The sequence below is a fragment of the Platichthys flesus genome, chromosome 7 (assembly GCF_949316205.1).
Source record: "Platichthys flesus chromosome 7, fPlaFle2.1, whole genome shotgun sequence".
In the NCBI taxonomy this organism is placed as follows: Eukaryota; Metazoa; Chordata; class Actinopteri; order Pleuronectiformes; family Pleuronectidae; genus Platichthys; species Platichthys flesus.
In genome coordinates this window covers 23,488,349-23,507,924 of record NC_084951.1, presented here as the reverse complement: position 1 = coordinate 23,507,924, position 19,576 = coordinate 23,488,349, and the positions used below count along the sequence as shown (strand labels likewise).

Genomic DNA, 19,576 nt, shown 5'->3' with positions numbered 1-19,576 from the left:
TGGGTGAGGTGGACGTTTCCTGCGTCATGTGATGTCATAGGTGTTCATAACCTAACCTCCCTTATTAATGAGTTTTGATAGTATGAAGCCCTGGTTCTGCAAGTGTGTGTTGGGATTCTTACCCTGTGTGCGTTTGTTTTTTTGTCGTCACTACTGTCTTCTCTGTTTACGTGTTGCTCTTGTGTACAGTTGTTGAACCTGATTGGGTTCCGCAGCTAAATTGAATGTGTTCTTCCCTGCCCCCCCCCCCCCCCCCCCTTCATCCTTCCATCAAGTTTTATATAATCACTCCGGTGGTTTTTGTGTAATGCTGCTAAATAAGAAAAACAAACGTGACGGGAATAAAACAACAATCTGAGAAAACTTGTTTTTATTTGTGCACAATGGATACAGCCCCCCCCCCCACCATGACAAAAAAAGAAATATTCATAAATCATTTGTTAATGCGTGTTTCATCTTAGAGGATATTAAATATATTATATTTAAATATTTCTCTAAATTAGTGAATGCTGCAGGGCACTCGTGAACTGGATCTCCTCATCTGTATACGAGTGTTATCGATCTAATAGTTTAACATATTTTAAGTCTATGTGTGTATGTGCCATGATTGCAACTGAACACACACTCGAACAAAGTGTCAACAATTCACGTACAGTACAAAAGGGAATTACAATGTAAAACAGTCCTTTGTCATAAAGCTAAGAGCAACTGTTTGCTGTGATCTTCGGCAGGTTCTTCTGCCTGACGCGGTCACAGCGATCCCTGGGAACCCGCTCGCGTCCTGCCACATACCCACGTGTTCTTAAAATAAGTGCATTTGTGTTTTGGCATCCACAAACAAAAGCATTTCAGTCACGAGACAACAAACGTCATGTCTCCTTTTTTTTTCTCCACAGAAGATATAAACACACACCTCACTTAAAAAAAAAAAAAGACTCTCTCTCTCCTTTTTTTCTTGTCGAACTTCCTACTTCACTTTCTCACTCAGTTCTCTGATCTCAGTAAGAAATCACACAGTTCATTTCATCGGCCAGCTCCTCCTCAAAGCGAGAGAGAGACTGACTGCCGCCGCGAGCTATCAGGTCGGTGGCGGCGCTCTCCATGTCGTCCATGCTCATGTTGCAGGCTTCGGCGATCTCCCTCTTGGCGAAGGTCACGAACTTGGGATCCCTGGCGTAGACGCCGAGACCCTCGGAGATCAGGATCTGAGGAGAGAAACCAAATATGTGACACTGGATTATGTGTTCAGATACTCATTCGTGCAAAATGGGCACCAGTGAGCAGCAACTTCATTTCCTTCTCTTTTATTATATTGTTAAAAGTACGGTAGAGGGTGAAATTATTACACTGCTATGCTCTAAAAGGAATTCTTCAAACTCTAATATGTAAGTGTCACAATTTAAGAATGCATCTACAAGTCAAACATTTCTTTATCTGTGTATATCTGGCTGATTGTGGAATTATATATTTTTGTATAGTATTTACAGAATAATCACTACATCATGCATATTTGGGTATATTTGAGAAGTCCTAGAAGTTTTTCTTGCTGTATTTATACCTCCTGTCCGTATGCCACAAAAATATCTTTTCACGTAACTCTTCTACTGTATATATTGTTGTTTTTTATATTGTTCGATATTGTTGTTTTTAATTTGTTGTTTGTAAAGTGCACCAACCACACCAAGGCAATTTCCTGTATCTGCAAATATACATGGCAATAAAAAAAAATTCTGATTCTGATTCTGATTCACAGACCCTTCCAGACCATAATGGATTAAATACAGACCATATATCATGTAGGACAGATGTGAATGAATATCAGAGTCCCAGAATTACTTACACTTCCCCGTAATTGAAGATAAGGTGCATTAGTCTAATAGAAAATAGACCTTGAAACGCCACATTACCTCTGTAACTACAGACAGGAGGTGTGAGTCTCCAATGAAAGTGATGGGGAACTAAATCTACAGTCTTGTCCCATTAGTCCCTTACTATTTATATAATTTATATATAGAAATTTCCTTTATTGATAACACGTTTTAAGACAGATCTATATGCTTAGAAGTTGTTATATGTTTACTCACCGACTCAACCAGGCTGTCGGCACTTCCTTTGTTCACGTAGCCCTGGTTGACCGGCGGAATCCTCATGCTGGCGTAGCTCCTGGTCTGTCCGGGGTACCAGCCGGGCTGGCTTCCTGCGGGGAGGCTGGCCGAGCCGTCGCTCCACATCGGCTGACTGCTGCCGGTGGCTTCGTCCACCAGCATCATAGGAGAGTAGATGAGCTTGCCCCTGCGCCCCGAGGGTGGGATCATTCCCGGGACAGGCGCAGCGCCAGCTGCTGTTGTGTTTACCCAGGAGGCCGTAGACATGGAGGACACGCTGCCGGGCCGGGACTCGATGCTCTGCTGGGTCTGACACAAGGGAGCAAGAAGACCAGTGAAACCAGATGCAAAACGCTGCGGTGGTTGTAAACCATGTGAGAGAAGCTCCATGCAGTGGTTGTACCTGTAGACGGGACCTGGACTGGGATGTGTTTCCACGATAGGTCCCTGGGATGGGGAGGTCGTCCTGGCTGCTCTGAGGCCTCAGACACTGCAGGTTAAAGGCAGGTGTACGACCTGGAACAATAAGGAACCATTAGGAACTGGGTCAGGACTCTATCACCCTGTGTTTGGCATTACCAGTGAAACTATACAACTACAATCTCATGCAGAAATTATTGGTGATTATTCCACATCATAGTTAGACGGTGATTAAAACATTGTTTTGTAATTGAACATCTCTGATTATTCAATTCGAATTTAAACTGGTTGTTCTAAATGTAAGGTTTGTATATCCCATAATGCAACTCAATGTAGCCCCAAGTTCTTGTTCTTCTATTTCTTCTTGTTGTTCTTCTTACTACTATTAGTATTAGTATTATTGTTTCATTATTTATTTTTATGGGTTGAGCAGTATTCCCAGTGATGACTTAACTGAACATTAATAATAAAGTAAACTCTTATATTAAATCTGTTAAGAATGATGCTTAGTGGAAAAAATGTCATTTCAAACAAGAATAAAACAAAACATAACAAAAGTATGTGTCTGACCTTTGGGGATGTTAGGTAGTAGCCTTCTCCTAATAAACTGGGTGCCTCTGTTTTCGGTCCCACTGTAACCATTGTTCCCATTGTAGCTCGTCAGTGAGCTGCCGTTTTCATCGCCCCCGTTCAACGTGCTTCCGTTTCCATTCATGCTGATGACGCTTCCGTTCTCAGTGTAGCTGGAGTATCCGTTCCCGTTGTAGCCATTCGGGGCGTAGGGAGTCGGGCTGACTGCGCCGCTGCCTCCATTCATGTTGGTGCTGTTGTAATCGTTGCTGATGAAGCCGTTAGACTCTTGGGTTTCATAAGGAATCTCTCCTCCGCTGCTGGTTTGTTTCAAGCTCTGTGCATCGTAGCCGTTCTCCGGCGGTACAGGAGAGACAGGTTCAGGATACACGTACCTATGAAATCCAAGATGTTCACCGTTAATTGATGCTTCCTAACACTCACACCGAGATATAGATGAGGGGATTAATACAGCTCTCACATCTGTTTCCTTAACTACGAAGTGTGCATCAGCTCTAAAGCTCGCTCATTCAAATGTAATATCTGTACAAACTAAAAAACAGTTGGTTTATGGAGGTTTCTGTGGGACTTCAACATATTGTCTTGACAGTGACACTATTATTTTTGTGGGAATTAACCGAAAATGATCAGATATATTAATTTAGAAGTGCTAATACGTCATTTTTTATATTTCCCTTTGGATGTGATCAAGTTTCACACTTCAGAGAACGACAATAAATAGATCTTCTAATCTAACTACAACACAACAACACAAAAATGTAAATTTGGCAAAATGTCACACTTTTGGTTTTCTATTCATTTATAATAATCTGTAACTTTCTGCTTATTTGATTCTTACCTGTCGTCTGATGCTAGAAGTGCAGCATCACCTTCAATATTATAAACCTGCTCAGATACTTGAGTCGTATCTGCCACAGCCGGTTCTTCTGGGGGAACCTCTGCTCCCCCTGATGTCTCTGGCGGAGGAGGAGGAGGAGGAGGAGGTGGAGGAGGAGGAGGCAGCTCGCTGAGGGAGTCCACCCTGTTGGTAGAGAGCAGGGAAATAAGGAAACTCGTGATGACTTTCCTTAAAATCCCAGAAACAATGATTTATAAAGACACATGAGAGGAACTCACCTGATGGGGGGGCACTCCGACCTCACAGGCTGCTCCGTCACCACCTCAACCCCCCCGTGCTCTGACCCCGGCTTCTGGTGCTCCTGCAGGGCGGTCACCTGCTCTGTGATCACGACCCCGTTGGTTTTCCTGGGCTCTGGCTCGACTACCACGGTCATCTGCTCCACCAGAGTCTCTAGGAGGGGCATCGGAGTTCTGGCGGACGCGGTGCTCAACGAGGTTCCATGCTCGCTGTCAAATATCTCTTCGGCGGCCATCTCTCCGTCTACGCCCTCCTCTTCCTCCAGGTCACAGGCCATCGCCAAACGCATCTCTGGAGCCAGGTCCTGCAGCGTCCGCAGCCCTTGCTGAGAACACAGGGAGTAAACCCCCAAATGTTAACAATGATTGTACATATCTACAAAGAAACACAGAACTATAGTTTGATTGTTTTACTATAACTTTGCAGAATCTTGAACTGTATATGCAGAGAAACTAGATACTGATTTGACTTTCATCCGCTGAAGTGGTTAAGTTTCTGCAGCTTGTGTGATGAAGAAACCTCCAGCACAGACACAACCCGAGTTTAAATGAACTAAGACTCATTTAAAAGAAACAATATTTGCACATTCAATGATTAAAGTTAAAGGAAAAAGCATAATCACAACCAAATTATGAGAATACTGTTTACTACACAAAACAAATGTCTTTTCAAAGTCACCTGAAGGAAAGCCGCCCTGTCCTTCCTCTTGGATTTCCTCTCCCTCTCCTTCCTCTTGCGGAACTTTTTAAAATAGTCCTGGATCAAGAAGCTGGCGTAAAACTTCCCACAAGTCACCTCGTCCCCTGGGGAGGAAAAAGAGAGAAATGAAAAACTGAAGAACTTGTACTTTGTACTTAGTGGAGGGGAGGAGGAGCTGAACGATGCTATTTGCTATTTTACTCTCAGAAGAAACAGGTGCCACTTTTTAATTTTGGCATCTATGTAATTTTGTGATGTACCTCTAGGGGGAGGAATGACCTCATCGATGAGCTTGGGCTTGGTGCGCTTCCACAGCTTCTTGATGATCACCTTCAGCTCCTCGTTCTGTTGGTCGATGGGGCCTGAGGGGGACAACAAACCCATCAGCAGCCAGTTTACACTCACACCAGTCAGACCAGTGTGTATGAGTGGGTTGTACGGACTCACCATCAGTCTTGATCTTCAGTGAGGTTCGGACGAGGGCAAACAGAGTCGCGCTGAAGGTGACCGTCCCGTCGTGGTGCAGCGGGACGTTCATGGCCACGAGTCTCTGAGGGGACAAGGTGAAGCAGAGGGAGTGAGATCCGTCCATCCCATCCGGCCCCTGGAGCCCGATGCGAGGCACTGACTGTGGGGACTTACTTTACAAGCAACTCGATGAGGACATAGTTTTCCAAACCCGAGCGGCGGCTGAATCCTTCGCAGCATAGTGACCACTTCGATGTGTTTTATACGACCTCTGCAAAAAGAACACAAACACAAATCAGACAATTACTGAACGATAATTGTAATTTCTGCAAATTGCAGCACAACGACACTCGAGTCTCCAAGAGTCTGCAGGTGATGTGCATTTATTTGGGCAGTGAGAAGGAACAAAGATGGAGTAGGTGAGCAAAAGAGGAGGAAAGAGAAAACGAGGAATGAGCCTCACACAGCTTCTGGGTCGTAGTCGGACCAAACTCTCTTGAACTCGTCCAGGTGGTGAGTCCCGAGCACGGTCCAATCTCGAGTCAGGTATTCAAAGTTGTCCATGATGACGGCGATGAACAAGTTGATGATCTGACCGAGAGAAGAACGGACAAATGTTTGACACATCACTTATAAATCCAGATCCGAACCATTGTCAAAAAAGACCCTTAGCCATTATTAGTAGTTATTAATCAGTATAATTTAGTTATAATACTGTCTTTTAATTAATTTTAATTGATCTATAGCTCAGCTTAATTCTTCAACTTGCTTTAAACTTTCTGCATATTCAATATCAGAGACCAATTAAACACATTTAAATGACACTGCTATTTTAAGGTAAAATAAAGTGGTTGCATCACGTTGCTTTAAGGCGTTAGAAGTTAATATCTTATTGGCTCATTAACAAGAGCAGTTTGAATGAAATTAGAAGTTTGGCATTTTGCATTTAGTTTTTATAGCAGTGGTCTTTCATAATGAGCACTTCAGTCCACCCAGTTCTAATATAGCAAATCACAGAAGGACTCAGATGTCCAGGTCCACTTTGAGCTGGTAGGAGGGTCTCAGTCGGTGTCAGCTAAAGGTCAAAGGACACAGACTGATGGACGTCAGCTGCCCACAAGAGAGGAAACCATGGAAGGGATGTGAGAAACACATGCTGGAGAAGGAACAGGAACCAGGATTCTGTGGTTGGAAATGAGGCTTCGGGGAATAAGGAAACAGCTTAGACTGAAAAAATGGTCAAACCAGAGAAGAGGTTTAAAATCCACGATGGTGTCAAATATGTGAAGTGAGAGAAACAAGAGGTTTAAACTCTTCTGGGTTTTAAAAATGTAGAAATCATACAACTTTGGTTTGTTTGGATTCATATATTGCCCTCGCTACTCACTTAATTAATCTGTACTTCAGATCAGATTCACGCAGAACTTCCTAGTTTAAAGTGAAGTTCTTTTCAAACCGTTTAGAGTCTTAAAATAGAACCGAGGTCTCTGGAATGTTACCACAAATATTTGCACACTGTTTAAATCAGGATTTTGTGATTTGCTCTCTGGATTAACAGAATCCACGGATGTGGAAGTTCTGTGTCAGAGCGGGGAATTGGAAAAGAAAGTTTAAGCTTTTAAAACTGTTATTCGCTCTTCTTTAATCTGACTTTTATCCCACCTGACCTCACAGTCTGTAAAACGCAACGCTGAATTAATTATTCCTACATTTAATTTGGAGTGAGCAGTGTTTGACTAAGTGTGAGCAGTAATCTGTGTCGCTCACCAGGTAAGCACAGAGCATGAAGAAGCTGATGAAGTAGATGTAGGCCAAGTTGCTGCCGCAGGTGAACTCCTCGCCCGGCTCGGTGTCGGACTCTGGGTCACAGCGTCTGCCGGGCAGAGCTGCCAACATGATCTCCTGCCACTGTTCTCCAGTGGCACATCTACAAGGACACGTTCATTAGCACCACCTTCAAATGTAGTTTTAATTAATGCAGGAAATATGTGATACTGTGACGGGGCAAAATATCTGATATTAGCAGAAAAACTGTCAAGACTAAAGAATTACAACCTATTTTTAAACTTCATTTATTATGGTTCAAAGCCGCGGGTAACGAAAAGTTACCTGTGGCTTTAAAGAGTTTTGAGATACTGTGAAACTCAAGGGAGTTCTTTCTTGGCCCAATTCCCATCCTTCTACCAAATGTCATGGCAATCCATTGAGTAGTTTCTCCATTGATGGCGGTATCAAGTTTTAAATGATATGGTGTTTCTAAAACGACTGACCTGAAAAGCACCAGAACGGCCATGAAGAAAGTCTGGAAGTTGCAGTTCCTGTTGATGTGTGTGTCGTCGTCTATGGCCACTTTCCCAAACGTCTGCAGGCAGATCAGTGCACATGGTGACAGACATATGGTAATGATTTTGTTGACTCTTTTGTTTGCTCTATACTGTAATCGATTCACAGGTTATGAAAATGAAACCATTTAAAAAGAGTTGATTGGCTCTTCTAATCCTGGACGACTCACCTGCATGCCAATTACAGCATAGATGAAAAAGATCATGGCGATGAGCAGACCAACGTATGGCAGAGCCTGAAGCAGGAAAGAGGCAACAGACTGAGATCAGCTCTTTATTCAATCATCTCTGTCGTCCAGTGAATGATTTGCTCTGTGCTGCACTGACCTGGAGCGACTTGACAAACGTCCAGAGGAGAGTTCGGATACCTTCTCCTTTGCTGAGAAGTTTGACCAAACGCAAGACGCGGAACAATCGGAAGAAGGTGATGGACACTTTTCCACTTTCTCCTTTACTGCCCTGGAAATGAAATAATAATAATTCATACAAAACCAGGTAAATACAGCTCGTACGTGTGAAACGCTGTTGGTTGTGCTCATCTCTCACCTCGCCGTGGTTGCCTCCTCCCTGGATCAACGTTTCAGGAAATCACGAACAGGCAGAGGACGTATGGAGAAGAAAAGAGATCAAAGTGAACAACAAGCTAACTCTTTGCTTTTTCGTTTTTTTGGGAGGCGTTTTTTTATTGGTCTAAACCAGTATTATTATAATTATTATAATTATTATTATTATTATTATTATTATTATATGATACTGCAGCTCTAGCCTCTGGAAGAAGATCCCAGAGAAAATCAGTTTCTCATTCAGTCACGTCTTAAATCAAACTTTTATAAATACTAAAGTAAAGGCAGCTGAGGCTCAGAAGGTAGAGCGGGTCGTCCACTAATCAGAAGAAGTGTAGTTTGATCCCGGCCTCCTCCAGTCAGTATGTCCCAAGTTCCCTTAGACAGGACCCCTGTTATTTCACCATCAAATAACTAATGAAAAACAAACTCATCAGCAAAACGAGCACATCAGTTTGATGAGAAATACCAACAGCGACAGAAACCACCTCTGAGTGAAATCTACGTATTGTGCCTTTATATTTTGATCCATGTCCCCTCTGCTAACATGGAGGAGGCAGGGCTCTGTCACTACACCTTGTGAGGGGAACTTACGCTAAGCTCAGAGACCGCGATGTCCAACACACTCCCCACGACAATCAAAGCATCAAAGGAGTTCCAGGGATCGATGAAGTAATGCTGCGTGAAGACAAATGAGCAAAGGGGCAGTCAGTGGAAAAAAGAAAACTGCAGTTTCTGTGAACGTTGGTTTAGAAAGATGAACGATCCTCACGTGAGCCCGCAGAGCCAGAAGCTTGATGATCATCTCTATGGTGAAAACCACCGTGAAGATCATGTTGAGGATGTCCATGATGGAGGTGAACATTTTAGACTGCTCATAATGCTGACAAGACAAAAACGTACAAATCATCACAACACTGAGATTGATGAGTTTCTGTGTGTGTGTGTGTGTGTGTTCTGAGCGGCGACGTGTGTGTGTGAGGTGTGTTACCTGAACGGCCAGAGTGAGTGTGTTTCCCAGAATCAGCACAAACATGATGTATTCAAATTGACTGGAGTTGATTATTCTCCAGAATTTGAGCTGGGAGGGGTTTTTGGGGATGTAAATCTTTATAGGTTGAGCTTTGAGGGCGTAGTACACACACTGACGCTGCACGGGGGGGGGGGGGGGGGCAAAGAGACCACAGCGAGTTAGTCACTGTCCAACAAACGCACAGCTCATTCAAGAGTAATCACGACAACGCTTTAAATTACAAATTAAGGTTTTACAAAAAAGGAACCGACTTGATTTTTGTTGAGTTCGCAGTTTTTGAACTCCGCCTCTCCCTGTTCTCGAAACGTGATGATGACGAAACCCACGAAGATGTTCATCATGAAGAAGGCGATGATGATGATGTAGATGATGAAGAAGATGGAGATCTCCACTCGGTAGTTGTAGATGGGCCCACGGTTGATCGCATTGGCATCCACCGCCCGGTAGAGGAGCCTTTATACGAAACAGTTAAAAATAAAACAGTGAGTGGACGACATGTCATTTGTGATCGCCCCCTGGTGTCTTGCTGTAGTACACATCATAAACCCTGCCTCCTCCTCCCGTAACTAAAAAGTCCAATTCACAAAGATGCTTTCTGTCATTTAACATCTTTATGTTTTTGGTAAGTTTGTTTTTTAATTAGTTATTTGACGCTATAAAAAATGGAATGTCACGACTGGCTCACGCGGCTCCACACCACAATCACCACTGTCTAGGCACAACATGGCAGCCCCCATATCCAGGATAGTTTGGCCTCATTTTTGTTCAATGGAAGTCACATGTCATCCATCTCTATCTTCAGTCTGTGGGAACTTTGGCTAAACATTCGTGACCCATCCTTGCTACTCACTGCGGCCAGCCTTCGAATGTCGACACGGTGAATAGAGCCAGCATTCCCATCAGCACGTTGTCGAAGTTGAACTCGCTGTTCTCCCAGATCCTCTCTCTCACCATGGGGTGGTTCATGTCCCCGTCTTTAAAGACAACAAACGTCCCTCTGGAAACAAACAGGAGACACACACGTTTCATGACACACACACGTCAAGGTTCTTTCAATTCTGCAGAGAAACAACACCAGGACACTGACTTGCACTCATCTGGAGTGTGTTTGGCTTCGTCTGTGCAGCTGTAGAATCGGCCCTGTAACGTGAAGCACAGAGAAGTGAAACCCCTCAACAGCCACTCACTTCTTCTACTCTACCTCCAGAGAGGACGTTGGGTTTTCACCTCTTTCCATTTTTAACACAGGTGAAGACAGAGCAAATACAATTTTGCTGCAAAATCCAGAAAAGGAAAATTTTTTGACATTTTCCCCGATTTCCCAGAGAATAATTAACGGATCTTGATGGAAAAGAAAGTCTGGCACATTTAAAATGATGTGTATGATTGTGTGAACTTTGGTGCAGACTGGTGGTAGAAGTCTTGATCACGCACCTTGAAGAGCTGCACTCCGATACATGCAAACATGAACTGAAGCAGGGTTGTGACAATCAAGATGTTACCGATGGTGCGGATCGCCACGAACACACACTGCACCACATTCTGTGAACATAGTAACAACACAGCCCGTGTGTTAGCTTTAAATAAACAACACTTTAAATGACAACAAAAGTGACTATAATTGACCTTTAGCCCCTTGGCTCTGTTGATGGCTCGAAGAGGCCTGAGCACACGCAGCACTCGGAGAATCTTCACCACAGAGATCGCGCTTGAACTGAGAGCCACGAGGATTTAAAGAGTTTCAAGAGAAAGAAAATAAGTTGAATCAGAAGCGTAAAAAAAAAATTGTCTCAGATAGATGTCTTTTGTTTGAGGTCTGCGTCCCCCAGGCGTCTACTCACTGCAGGAAGAAGGAGGCGAGCGACACACCAACGACCAGCAGGTCCAGGAGATTGAAGGCATTTCTACAGAAGGAGCCGCTGTGCAGGAAAGCTCCGTACACCGTCATCTAGACACCAGAGAGGAGGTGGAGGAAGGTTTACACACTCGTTTCATTTTGAAAGTCATTGTGTTAATTTCTGTCTCCGTTACCTTCAGAACGATCTCCACCGTGAAGACTGATGTGAACACATAATCGGCGTAACCAAGCACCTGAGGAGGAGGAGAGGAACCAAGTGTGAGGTTTGAAAGTTTGCATGAAAAATGCCAGCGAGGCTCTGATGTGCTTTGTTCTCACTATGTTTCTGAACGAGTGGGATTTGATTGGATCCTCAGCAGCCAGGGAGATACTGCTGAAGATGATGAAGACGAGGATCAAGTTGGTGAAGTAGGGATGATGGATGAGGTTGTGGCAGGCGACTCGCAAACTGAGGATGGAAGGAAATTGGGAAAGTGTCGAGTTAATTGGTGCTGAATTAGTAGTTAGAGTTAAAAAGTTTTATAGAATTTAGTGGAATTGGGTTCATGGCGAAAAACAAACATATCTTCTCAGATTACCAGTTTTTCTTTCCAAGAATGAAGAAGGAGCTCCCATCAGGGATTGGTACGATCTTCTCTTTAGGTGAGAAGTCCGCCTTTAAAGGAGCTACGCCTACAATGAAATAAGGTGCAAAGGTATGAGACAGTTTCCACGTTGACCTGCACGTCCAGCGTTTGTCCTGCAGAGCGACGTCAGCCTCACTCACCCTCGAGTCCCTCGATGGCTCGGAGCTCCTCGTTCTCCTGCCAGTCGTCCTCATCGTTCTACAAACACAACACCCGATCAAAGGCTCTGAACTTTGGTGTCTCATCTGGTTTTAAAATAAAAAGTATGAAAACAATATCTACCCCTGCATCTTCATCTTCTTTCTCTTCATCCTCATCCCACTCTTCTTCGTCGTCCTTTTTCTCTCTAAAAAAAAATTATTAAACGCAATTAATATACTACTCAGTGTGAAAGTAGCAGGAAATGTGTCAAACTTACTCCACTTTCGTCTTTCCTCCGCCTCCGGCCAAGTTGTCCACAGCGATAGCCAAGAAGACGTTCAGCAGGATGTCTGACCACAAAATGAAGGATTTAAATTTGCTCCGTTGGAAATTAAAAGACAAAATTGAACCCGTCAGGCCACAGCTGGACCAGAGATCCGTTTTACAATCATCACTGATCTGTCGATGGCCTCTTGGACAAGGATACAGTTACCACACACGAAGAGGATGACGAAGTACATGCACACCACCATGTTGGGGAAGATGGGACCCCCGTAGGCCATGATGCCGTCGTACATCACAGCATTCCAGTCCTCTCCTGTGAGAATCTGCAAAGACAAACCATCAGACACAAGCCGTCATTCACACACACAGGATATAGAGCAGCTGACAGATAAAAGCAAGATTCCGTGGGGGAAGTAAATCACCTGGAAACAAGTGAGCAGAGCCTGAGGGAAGGAGTCGAATGTACTTCTCTTCATCTGCATCTCGTCGAAGTTGAATTTGCCTCCGAACAGCTGCATGCCGAGCAGGGCGAAGATGATGAGGAAGAGGAAGAGCAGCAGAAGAAGGGAGCAGATAGCCTTCATGGAGTTGAGCAGGGAATTGACGAGGTCGGACAGAGCGGCCCAGTGCCTGCAAGCAACAGGAGAGAACGGATACACTTCAGGAAACGCACACAGGACGGGTCAAAGATGGCAGCTGTCCCGGTTCAGCTCCGTGTCTCAGTTACCGTGTCATCTTAAAGATCCTGAGCAGGCGGATGCAGCGCAGCACGGAGATGCCGATGGGCGGGATGGCCTCCATCTCGACGAGCAGCGTCTCCAGGATGCCGCCAAACACCACGATGCAATCGAACCGGTTGAACAGCGCCATGAAGTAGATCTGCAGGCCGAAGGCGTACATCTTCAACAGCATCTCCAGGGTGAAGAGCAGCAGCAGGATCTTGTTGGCTCGCTCTGTGGACCAGAACAGAGAGGAAGAGGTGGAGCTGGGTTTAGATTCCTCTCCAGAATGGAAGTGGACAGAGGGTCTGGGGACACGGAGGAGCGTGGTCCTACCCACCTTGCATCTCTGTGAGCCACTTGGGCTGTCCGTAATGCTCCGAGGCACTGGCCATCGTGTTGAGAAACACCAGCAGCAGCACCAGCCAGTAGAAGTTTGTGGTCTTCACAGCCACTCGGCAATTCTTCCTCATGGTGTGATTCAGCTGGCACAGCTGGTCACTGAGGGAAGAGGGGACATTAGAACCTGAGGGAGATAAACATCTCTGATACACATTTATTGGCCTATAAACACTAGAACTTGAATTAAGAAAATAAATATCAACTTCTCAAGTAAAATATGAACATGAACGCACATCTTTTCTTCAGTGTATATTTTGTAAATCAAAAGTTTTCATTAGCATCTGCAAATATTAATGCTGATACCGATTTGTCTGTGAAAAGCTCAGATTTGATCAGCTGATCAATAAATCGGTCGAGCTCCAATGGACACACACAATTAATTTAGACAATAAACTGAAAAGAGTCTGAAGGAACATTAAGTTAAATCATTTTAAATATCATACATTTTTAGATTTATTATAAAAAAAGGTTGAATTTGTCTTTGTTATCAAGTTAAAAACTTTTTTACAACTTTATTTTATTCATGTATTTTTAGAAATGTCAAGACAGAGCTGTGACTTTGGGGAAACAAACGTTTTTGCATATAACGCCTAAATATCTTGATAACTCGATCTTGCACGACTCATATATAAAAAAATCAATAAAACTAAATGTTATCAATCATACAAACAATTTATTTTATTGTTACGCCCCAACTGGGAGAACTAAGAACGTCACTGGAGACTCATGCCCTTATTCACATTAATATTTCACACAGTGTGTAATGTTGAGAGTCTCACCAGAAGCTGTTGGCCATCATCTTCGCCCTGAGAAAACAAGACGGTGAGAAACAAAGAGAGATTAATAACCAGCCTCCTCTTCTGAGTCAAAACAGAACCAACTGATATTCCTCTGTTTCCTCACATGAGAGAAGCACAGAAGCCGTTGTCGTCATCGAGGTACGCGATGTCATCGTCAGAGTCGGACTCCGCTGATGAAACAGAGATTTGCTGTTAGACATTTTGATCATATAAAATAAACACAAGAACAAACAGTGACAGCTGACGCACCTCCGCCGTCCTCGTTGTGTTTGTACCAGCCGAACTTCTTCATCATCTTTTTCTTTGCGATCGCAGCACCTTCAGGGACACACACAGATTGTACAGAGGTAAGGACACGTGGATTCAATGTGTGTGAGTGTGCGTCCGTGTTAATGTGCGTCACACTAACGTTTGTTCCCTTCCTCATCCACGTCCTCGGCCTCGATGAGCCAGTCCATGTAGCCGACCATGTCCTCCTCCAACTGTTTGCTCTCCTGTGCCTTCTGCAGCTCGCCACGCGCCACCGCCTTTTCCCTCTCCTTGGAGAACTCTCTGTGGATAATCACATGTCGATACAAGAACTTAGAGAACTTAGACTAACAGTAAACAAGGAGAAATATAAGGGGATTAAAGTTTGTGTGGAGAATCGAGACAAGCACATCAGTGACCACTCACCCGCTCAACACACCCAATACAAGGTTGATGATGAAGAAGGATCCAAAGATGACGAGAGAAACAAAGTAGATCCATGGAATCTCGAACCCAATGGCGTCGTTCATCTGTGCAGAGCCAGAGAGACAAGGTGCGGTTAGACAATTCAAATTCGGCGTGAAACACAAACTGTGAGGGAGGAGGCAGCACATCTGCATACCCAGTAGAGCACATCTGTCCAGCCCTCCATAGTGATGCACTGGAAAACAGTCAGAATGGCAAAGAAAATATTGTCGAAGTTTGTGATGCCGCCGTTGGGACCCTCCCACTTGCCCCGGCACTCGGTCGTATTGCCGAAACAAAAGCGTCCGCTGCCGGCAAACGCACAAGGTGACGGGTCGTCCTCCACCATGAGGCCTGGGGCACAGGAGAAAGACCAGGAGGTGAGTTTACACACACAGGAAAAGAAATTATTAGATTATTGGATATTGACGAAATAACTGGGGGAAGATGTGTGCCTCTTGTCCACAGAGCAGAGACCTGAGCCGATGTTGTAACACGTCTTGTGCATCCGGCCGATGAAGAGCTCCAAGCCGATGATGGCGTAGATGATGATGACGAACATGACCAGCATGCCGATGTGGAGGAGGGGGACCATGGCTTTCATGATGGAGTTCAACACAATCTGTAAACCTGATGATACAAACACACACTTTTCAAAGGTCTGAAGCATTGAAACACAATCGACAAACAAACAAACAAACAAACAACAGACGCACTTGGCACTCCCGATACGAGTCGAAGCGGTCGCAGCACCCTGAACGCTCGGAGCGCTTTGACATCCAGGCCTCCCGGTTTCCCCGCGGCGTGATGGGCCTCCCCGGGCTTATGATCCGTCATGGCCTCCGCCATCACACTGAACAACCTGCACAGACCCAGAGAACAAGCCGCTGCAACTTCACTGTTTCATCAATGACACAACATTTGGGGAATCGTGACTGAGTGAAACGACACAATACCCGACGATGACGATCACGAAATCCAGCAAGTTCCATCCGCTGCGTATGTAGGCGCTGGGGTGCATGACCAAACCGTAGGCAAGGATCTTAGTGAAGGTCTCGATGGTGAAGATGACGAGGAAGACGTACTCCACTTGTTCCTGGAGAGAGAGGAGAAGGTGACGGACGTGTGGAGGGACCTTTCTCCAAATGTGAGTGACTGACAGGAATAAATATGAACGAGTACTAGCGTTGCAAAGGGGCGGAACATTTCCGGTAAATTTCCGGCAACTTTATGGAAACTTTCCATGGGAATATTGAGCTCGGGAATTTTGGGAATATTGAAAACGCAAGCTGCACGTTGAATTTCAAACCTCCACTGTGCAGTCTTCCATCACATGCACAGACAACTCCCAGTCCTAGATCTGTTCATCTAGACTATTTCTATTCATTTATCCATCAATTGTGAAATATTAACGACGATTCCAATTGTTTGGCCAACTATTTATATCTCTGACAATGCATAAGTGTTTTTTAACAAGCTTTTTTCTCATCTTATTCTACAGAACAATGCCACGTGCACTATCTAATGTGTGGAGACATTTCACCCGAGCCAATGTAGAAGATAAGGCTGTGTACGTTTACAAATACTCTGCAAAGACCTTTGTTAAGAATGACGCAAAGATCCAGAAGCATATAGTCAAGTGCCCAAAGTTTCCTCTGGGCTAAAATCAGCTTATGACAAAACTAAATGTTTGTATTTATGTCTGTATATGACAAGGTAAATACAGTTAGTTTAAATTGCCGACACAATTTCCAGTTTATTCCTGTTAATTCCTGTTAATTCCTGTATATTCCTGATATTCCCGTTATTTCCCATGGAAAGTTTCCAACTTTGAATATTTCCGGAATTTTGCAACCCTAACGAGTACTCAAGAAAATGTCAAGTTATCGTCTCAGTAAAATAAAGAGTTGGCAAACTTTTCATTACTTCCCAATGCATTAGTTGTCTTTTTCACGCTTCTCCCTTCACATCGTGTGTTATTATCACTGAGGGGCTGATAACCTCTTAACTCAGTGCCTAACACACGCTTAAGTCTCTCACGGAATCCCTTCTTCCTCTGTAACCTTGAGCTCAGCGCTGCTAATTACCGCCTCCACTGTCACCAGCACATTACCCGAGGCCGTTAATCATCCACGCACACGACGTGGTTGAACGTGAGACGACCGGTTTATTCTCAAAATACTGTAACGTTCACCAAAACCTGACATTAACTGATGCTAAGTCCCTGTAGGGGAGAGAATCTTAAACTGTCAGATTACCTCCTCTGTGAAATCCAATAAAGGGATCTACTCACATCTATCCTGCTGCAGCTCTGTGTGTGTGTGTGTTGGTATGTGTGTGTTTGTGTGTGTGTACGTGTTAGTGTATTTATATTTGACAGTGTGTGTTCCTGCTACAAAAAAGTTTTGGTGCATTTTCCTTATTTATTTCACAGGAAATGCAGATTAGAAGTTAGCAAAGGACTCTGATTGGTTTCAACCCCAGTGAGCTGCAGGAAAGATGCAGCCTTACCTACTGGGGGAGTTATCCCAGCGCCCCCCCCCAACCATAGTCTACCTCAAATAAAACTCTGATATTTCATCCCTTGGACTTTCTGCAGATCATTCTAATCAGTATGGTTCAATAAAGAGATAGAACAAATCCACTTGTTTTAGTTTGTTTGACTTGATTTAGTTTGAAGATCACGTAAAGGTTGAATCTATGGAGAACAATGAGACGCGGGGGAGGAAAGAGGGGGACGGAGAGGGAGGGAAGTGAGACCCGGCAGATGGTTGGTGTTTAACTAAGTCATGATCCCTGACAAGGTCACCGAGCTGAGGTCACTCCGCAACTTTTCCCCTCTAATACCTCAGACCATCCAACACAACACTACCTCGGCTATTGTTGCTGCCTTCAGCACGATAACTACTGACCACTGTCAGTGGCTGATCAGAACACCTTCTCATCAGCCATTAGAACAGCCTTTTCCTACACACTTGTCATGAAACACACAGACGACGTGAGGCAAGAGTAATACAGGAAAAACAAAAAAGTTGAAAGAAGATAAGAAACATTCTTTTTTAGATCCTTTCTGTAGGAAGACTTTACATTCATCCAGGTTTTTTTAATTTATCAGGGTTTTGTGTAACATTTTGTTGTGTGCTCTTATTTTAGGAGCCCAGCTTCCTTTAAGGCCGACCTAGTTCTCGTTGTCAGTGTCCAGATTGTGTGTTTTACACATTCCATTCAAGGCCCTGAGTCCAAACCCACTAGTGGAATAGAGTTGATTCTTCCAGTGAGTCGAGTTTGGATGTTTTCCTCCACATATATAATAATCTGGTGATTTTAATGTGATACCTCATCATCTCTACTTATGTTTGAGGCTTACCTCCTGTTATACAAGTTAAAATATGTACCGCTCCATTTGAAACTCACCAGTTGGTGATTGGTGGCGTTGGAGTCGTCGTCTGGGTACGGCTTGGTCACGCCCATGGCCACACAGTTGGCAAAAATGGCGAGTAGAATGAAAATATCAAATGGCTTGAGGTTTGGAGTTAAGGGGATAAAATGCATCTTGACTGTAGCACACGCACACAACAGCACAAAATTCTTCCTCCCATCATTATATCAGTATGTGTTTGAATCACAAGCAGGACGGTGTAAACACAAACACCACAACCCTGTGAGAGAAAGGATATTTCCACTCCACCAGGGCCAGCGCTGCCATGCGGATGGGGTTGCTGAGGGTGAGGCAGCAGAGGGCTCGGGGGGCCCTGAGGGCAGACTTGTTCGCCTGCATGGCCTTCTTAGCCCCCCCACCTCTTTTCCTGGCCGAGCCAGTGGACCCGAGGGTGTCCGTCTTGCCTCCATTCTCCCCCGGGGGGGCATCTGTCAAACAAAAAATGAGACCACACAGTGATGACGTTAATGGAATCTTAAACACAGGTATAACGTGATCACTAAGATTTGATTATTCCTTCCATGTTAGCTCCTTGCCATGAGAGAAGTAGGCGTGTCATCTTGTTGGACACCTTCACTGCCATGTGATTAAAACTAAAACAATCCAATCACCCAGCACCAGGTCTGGATGGTGCACATCATGCAGTCCCACCTTGCACCACATCCCACTGCTAATATCAGCTCACGTTTTTAATATGGAACCCAAGTGGCCACATGGCTGCAGTGCCGGACAGGTACTTGGTCCTGAAGGCCTCACGTTATAAGACCAGATGTGACCTACTTCTTTATAGGGAGCAGCACTTACGCCCTGCACGGGGAATAAGCCTGCGGGTGCATGTATTATCTCACCTATGTTCAAACTGCACATGAAGTACATTGAGTTGTGCATTGATTAAAGAAGCAAAGAGGATTTTTACTATCAGAGCAAACTACAGCCTCCTTCTCTATTTGCAAATGCATTTGATTCCTACAAAGCTTTTTAAGTGTAACGAACCAAAGCGTTTCTCTGTGATGCACAAACCTGCAGTGCCACCTTGCAGCCAACACTACGGAGACATTATCCGGAGTCCCTACCTTTCTTCGCCCCCTCCATGTCCGCAGTTCAACTCCACGAATTCACTTCACAAATCTGCACCATCAACTCCTCAGGGGATCTGCGATGCGCACCGGATCATAGATATAAAAACCTGCCCCACCACCACCACCCCCCCAAAAAAGAGAAGGAGAAGTTCCC

At 44.5% G+C, this 19,576-nt stretch overlaps 1 protein-coding gene across 1 annotated transcript; it reads right to left on the bottom strand.

The window, feature by feature from the left end:
* Positions 1-403: 403 nt before the first annotated feature.
* On the bottom strand, positions 404-19,546 carry cacna1fa (calcium channel, voltage-dependent, L type, alpha 1F subunit a). Its single transcript, XM_062391700.1, has 47 exons — positions 19,417-19,546; positions 18,563-18,771; positions 18,319-18,423; positions 15,861-16,000; positions 15,621-15,766; positions 15,382-15,534; positions 15,062-15,258; positions 14,866-14,969; positions 14,600-14,742; positions 14,440-14,508; positions 14,294-14,360; positions 14,170-14,196; positions 13,329-13,489; positions 12,997-13,222; positions 12,692-12,899; positions 12,472-12,592; positions 12,262-12,334; positions 12,126-12,189; positions 11,984-12,041; positions 11,796-11,889; positions 11,536-11,665; positions 11,391-11,450; positions 11,201-11,307; positions 10,986-11,073; positions 10,794-10,901; positions 10,447-10,499; positions 10,210-10,356; positions 9,611-9,812; positions 9,318-9,476; positions 9,099-9,209; positions 8,921-9,004; positions 8,310-8,330; positions 8,091-8,222; positions 7,934-7,999; positions 7,692-7,783; positions 7,189-7,348; positions 5,885-6,012; positions 5,596-5,692; positions 5,401-5,503; positions 5,214-5,315; positions 4,933-5,057; positions 4,233-4,579; positions 3,955-4,137; positions 3,096-3,490; positions 2,509-2,621; positions 2,085-2,414; positions 404-1,205 (listed from the first exon to the last, which is right to left on the bottom strand). Exons 1-47 carry the CDS (start codon positions 19,433-19,435, stop codon positions 999-1,001), a joined length of 6,234 nt encoding a protein of 2,077 aa, XP_062247684.1. The 5' UTR covers positions 19,436-19,546; the 3' UTR covers positions 404-998.
* Between the last annotated feature and the right edge of the window lie 30 nt (positions 19,547-19,576).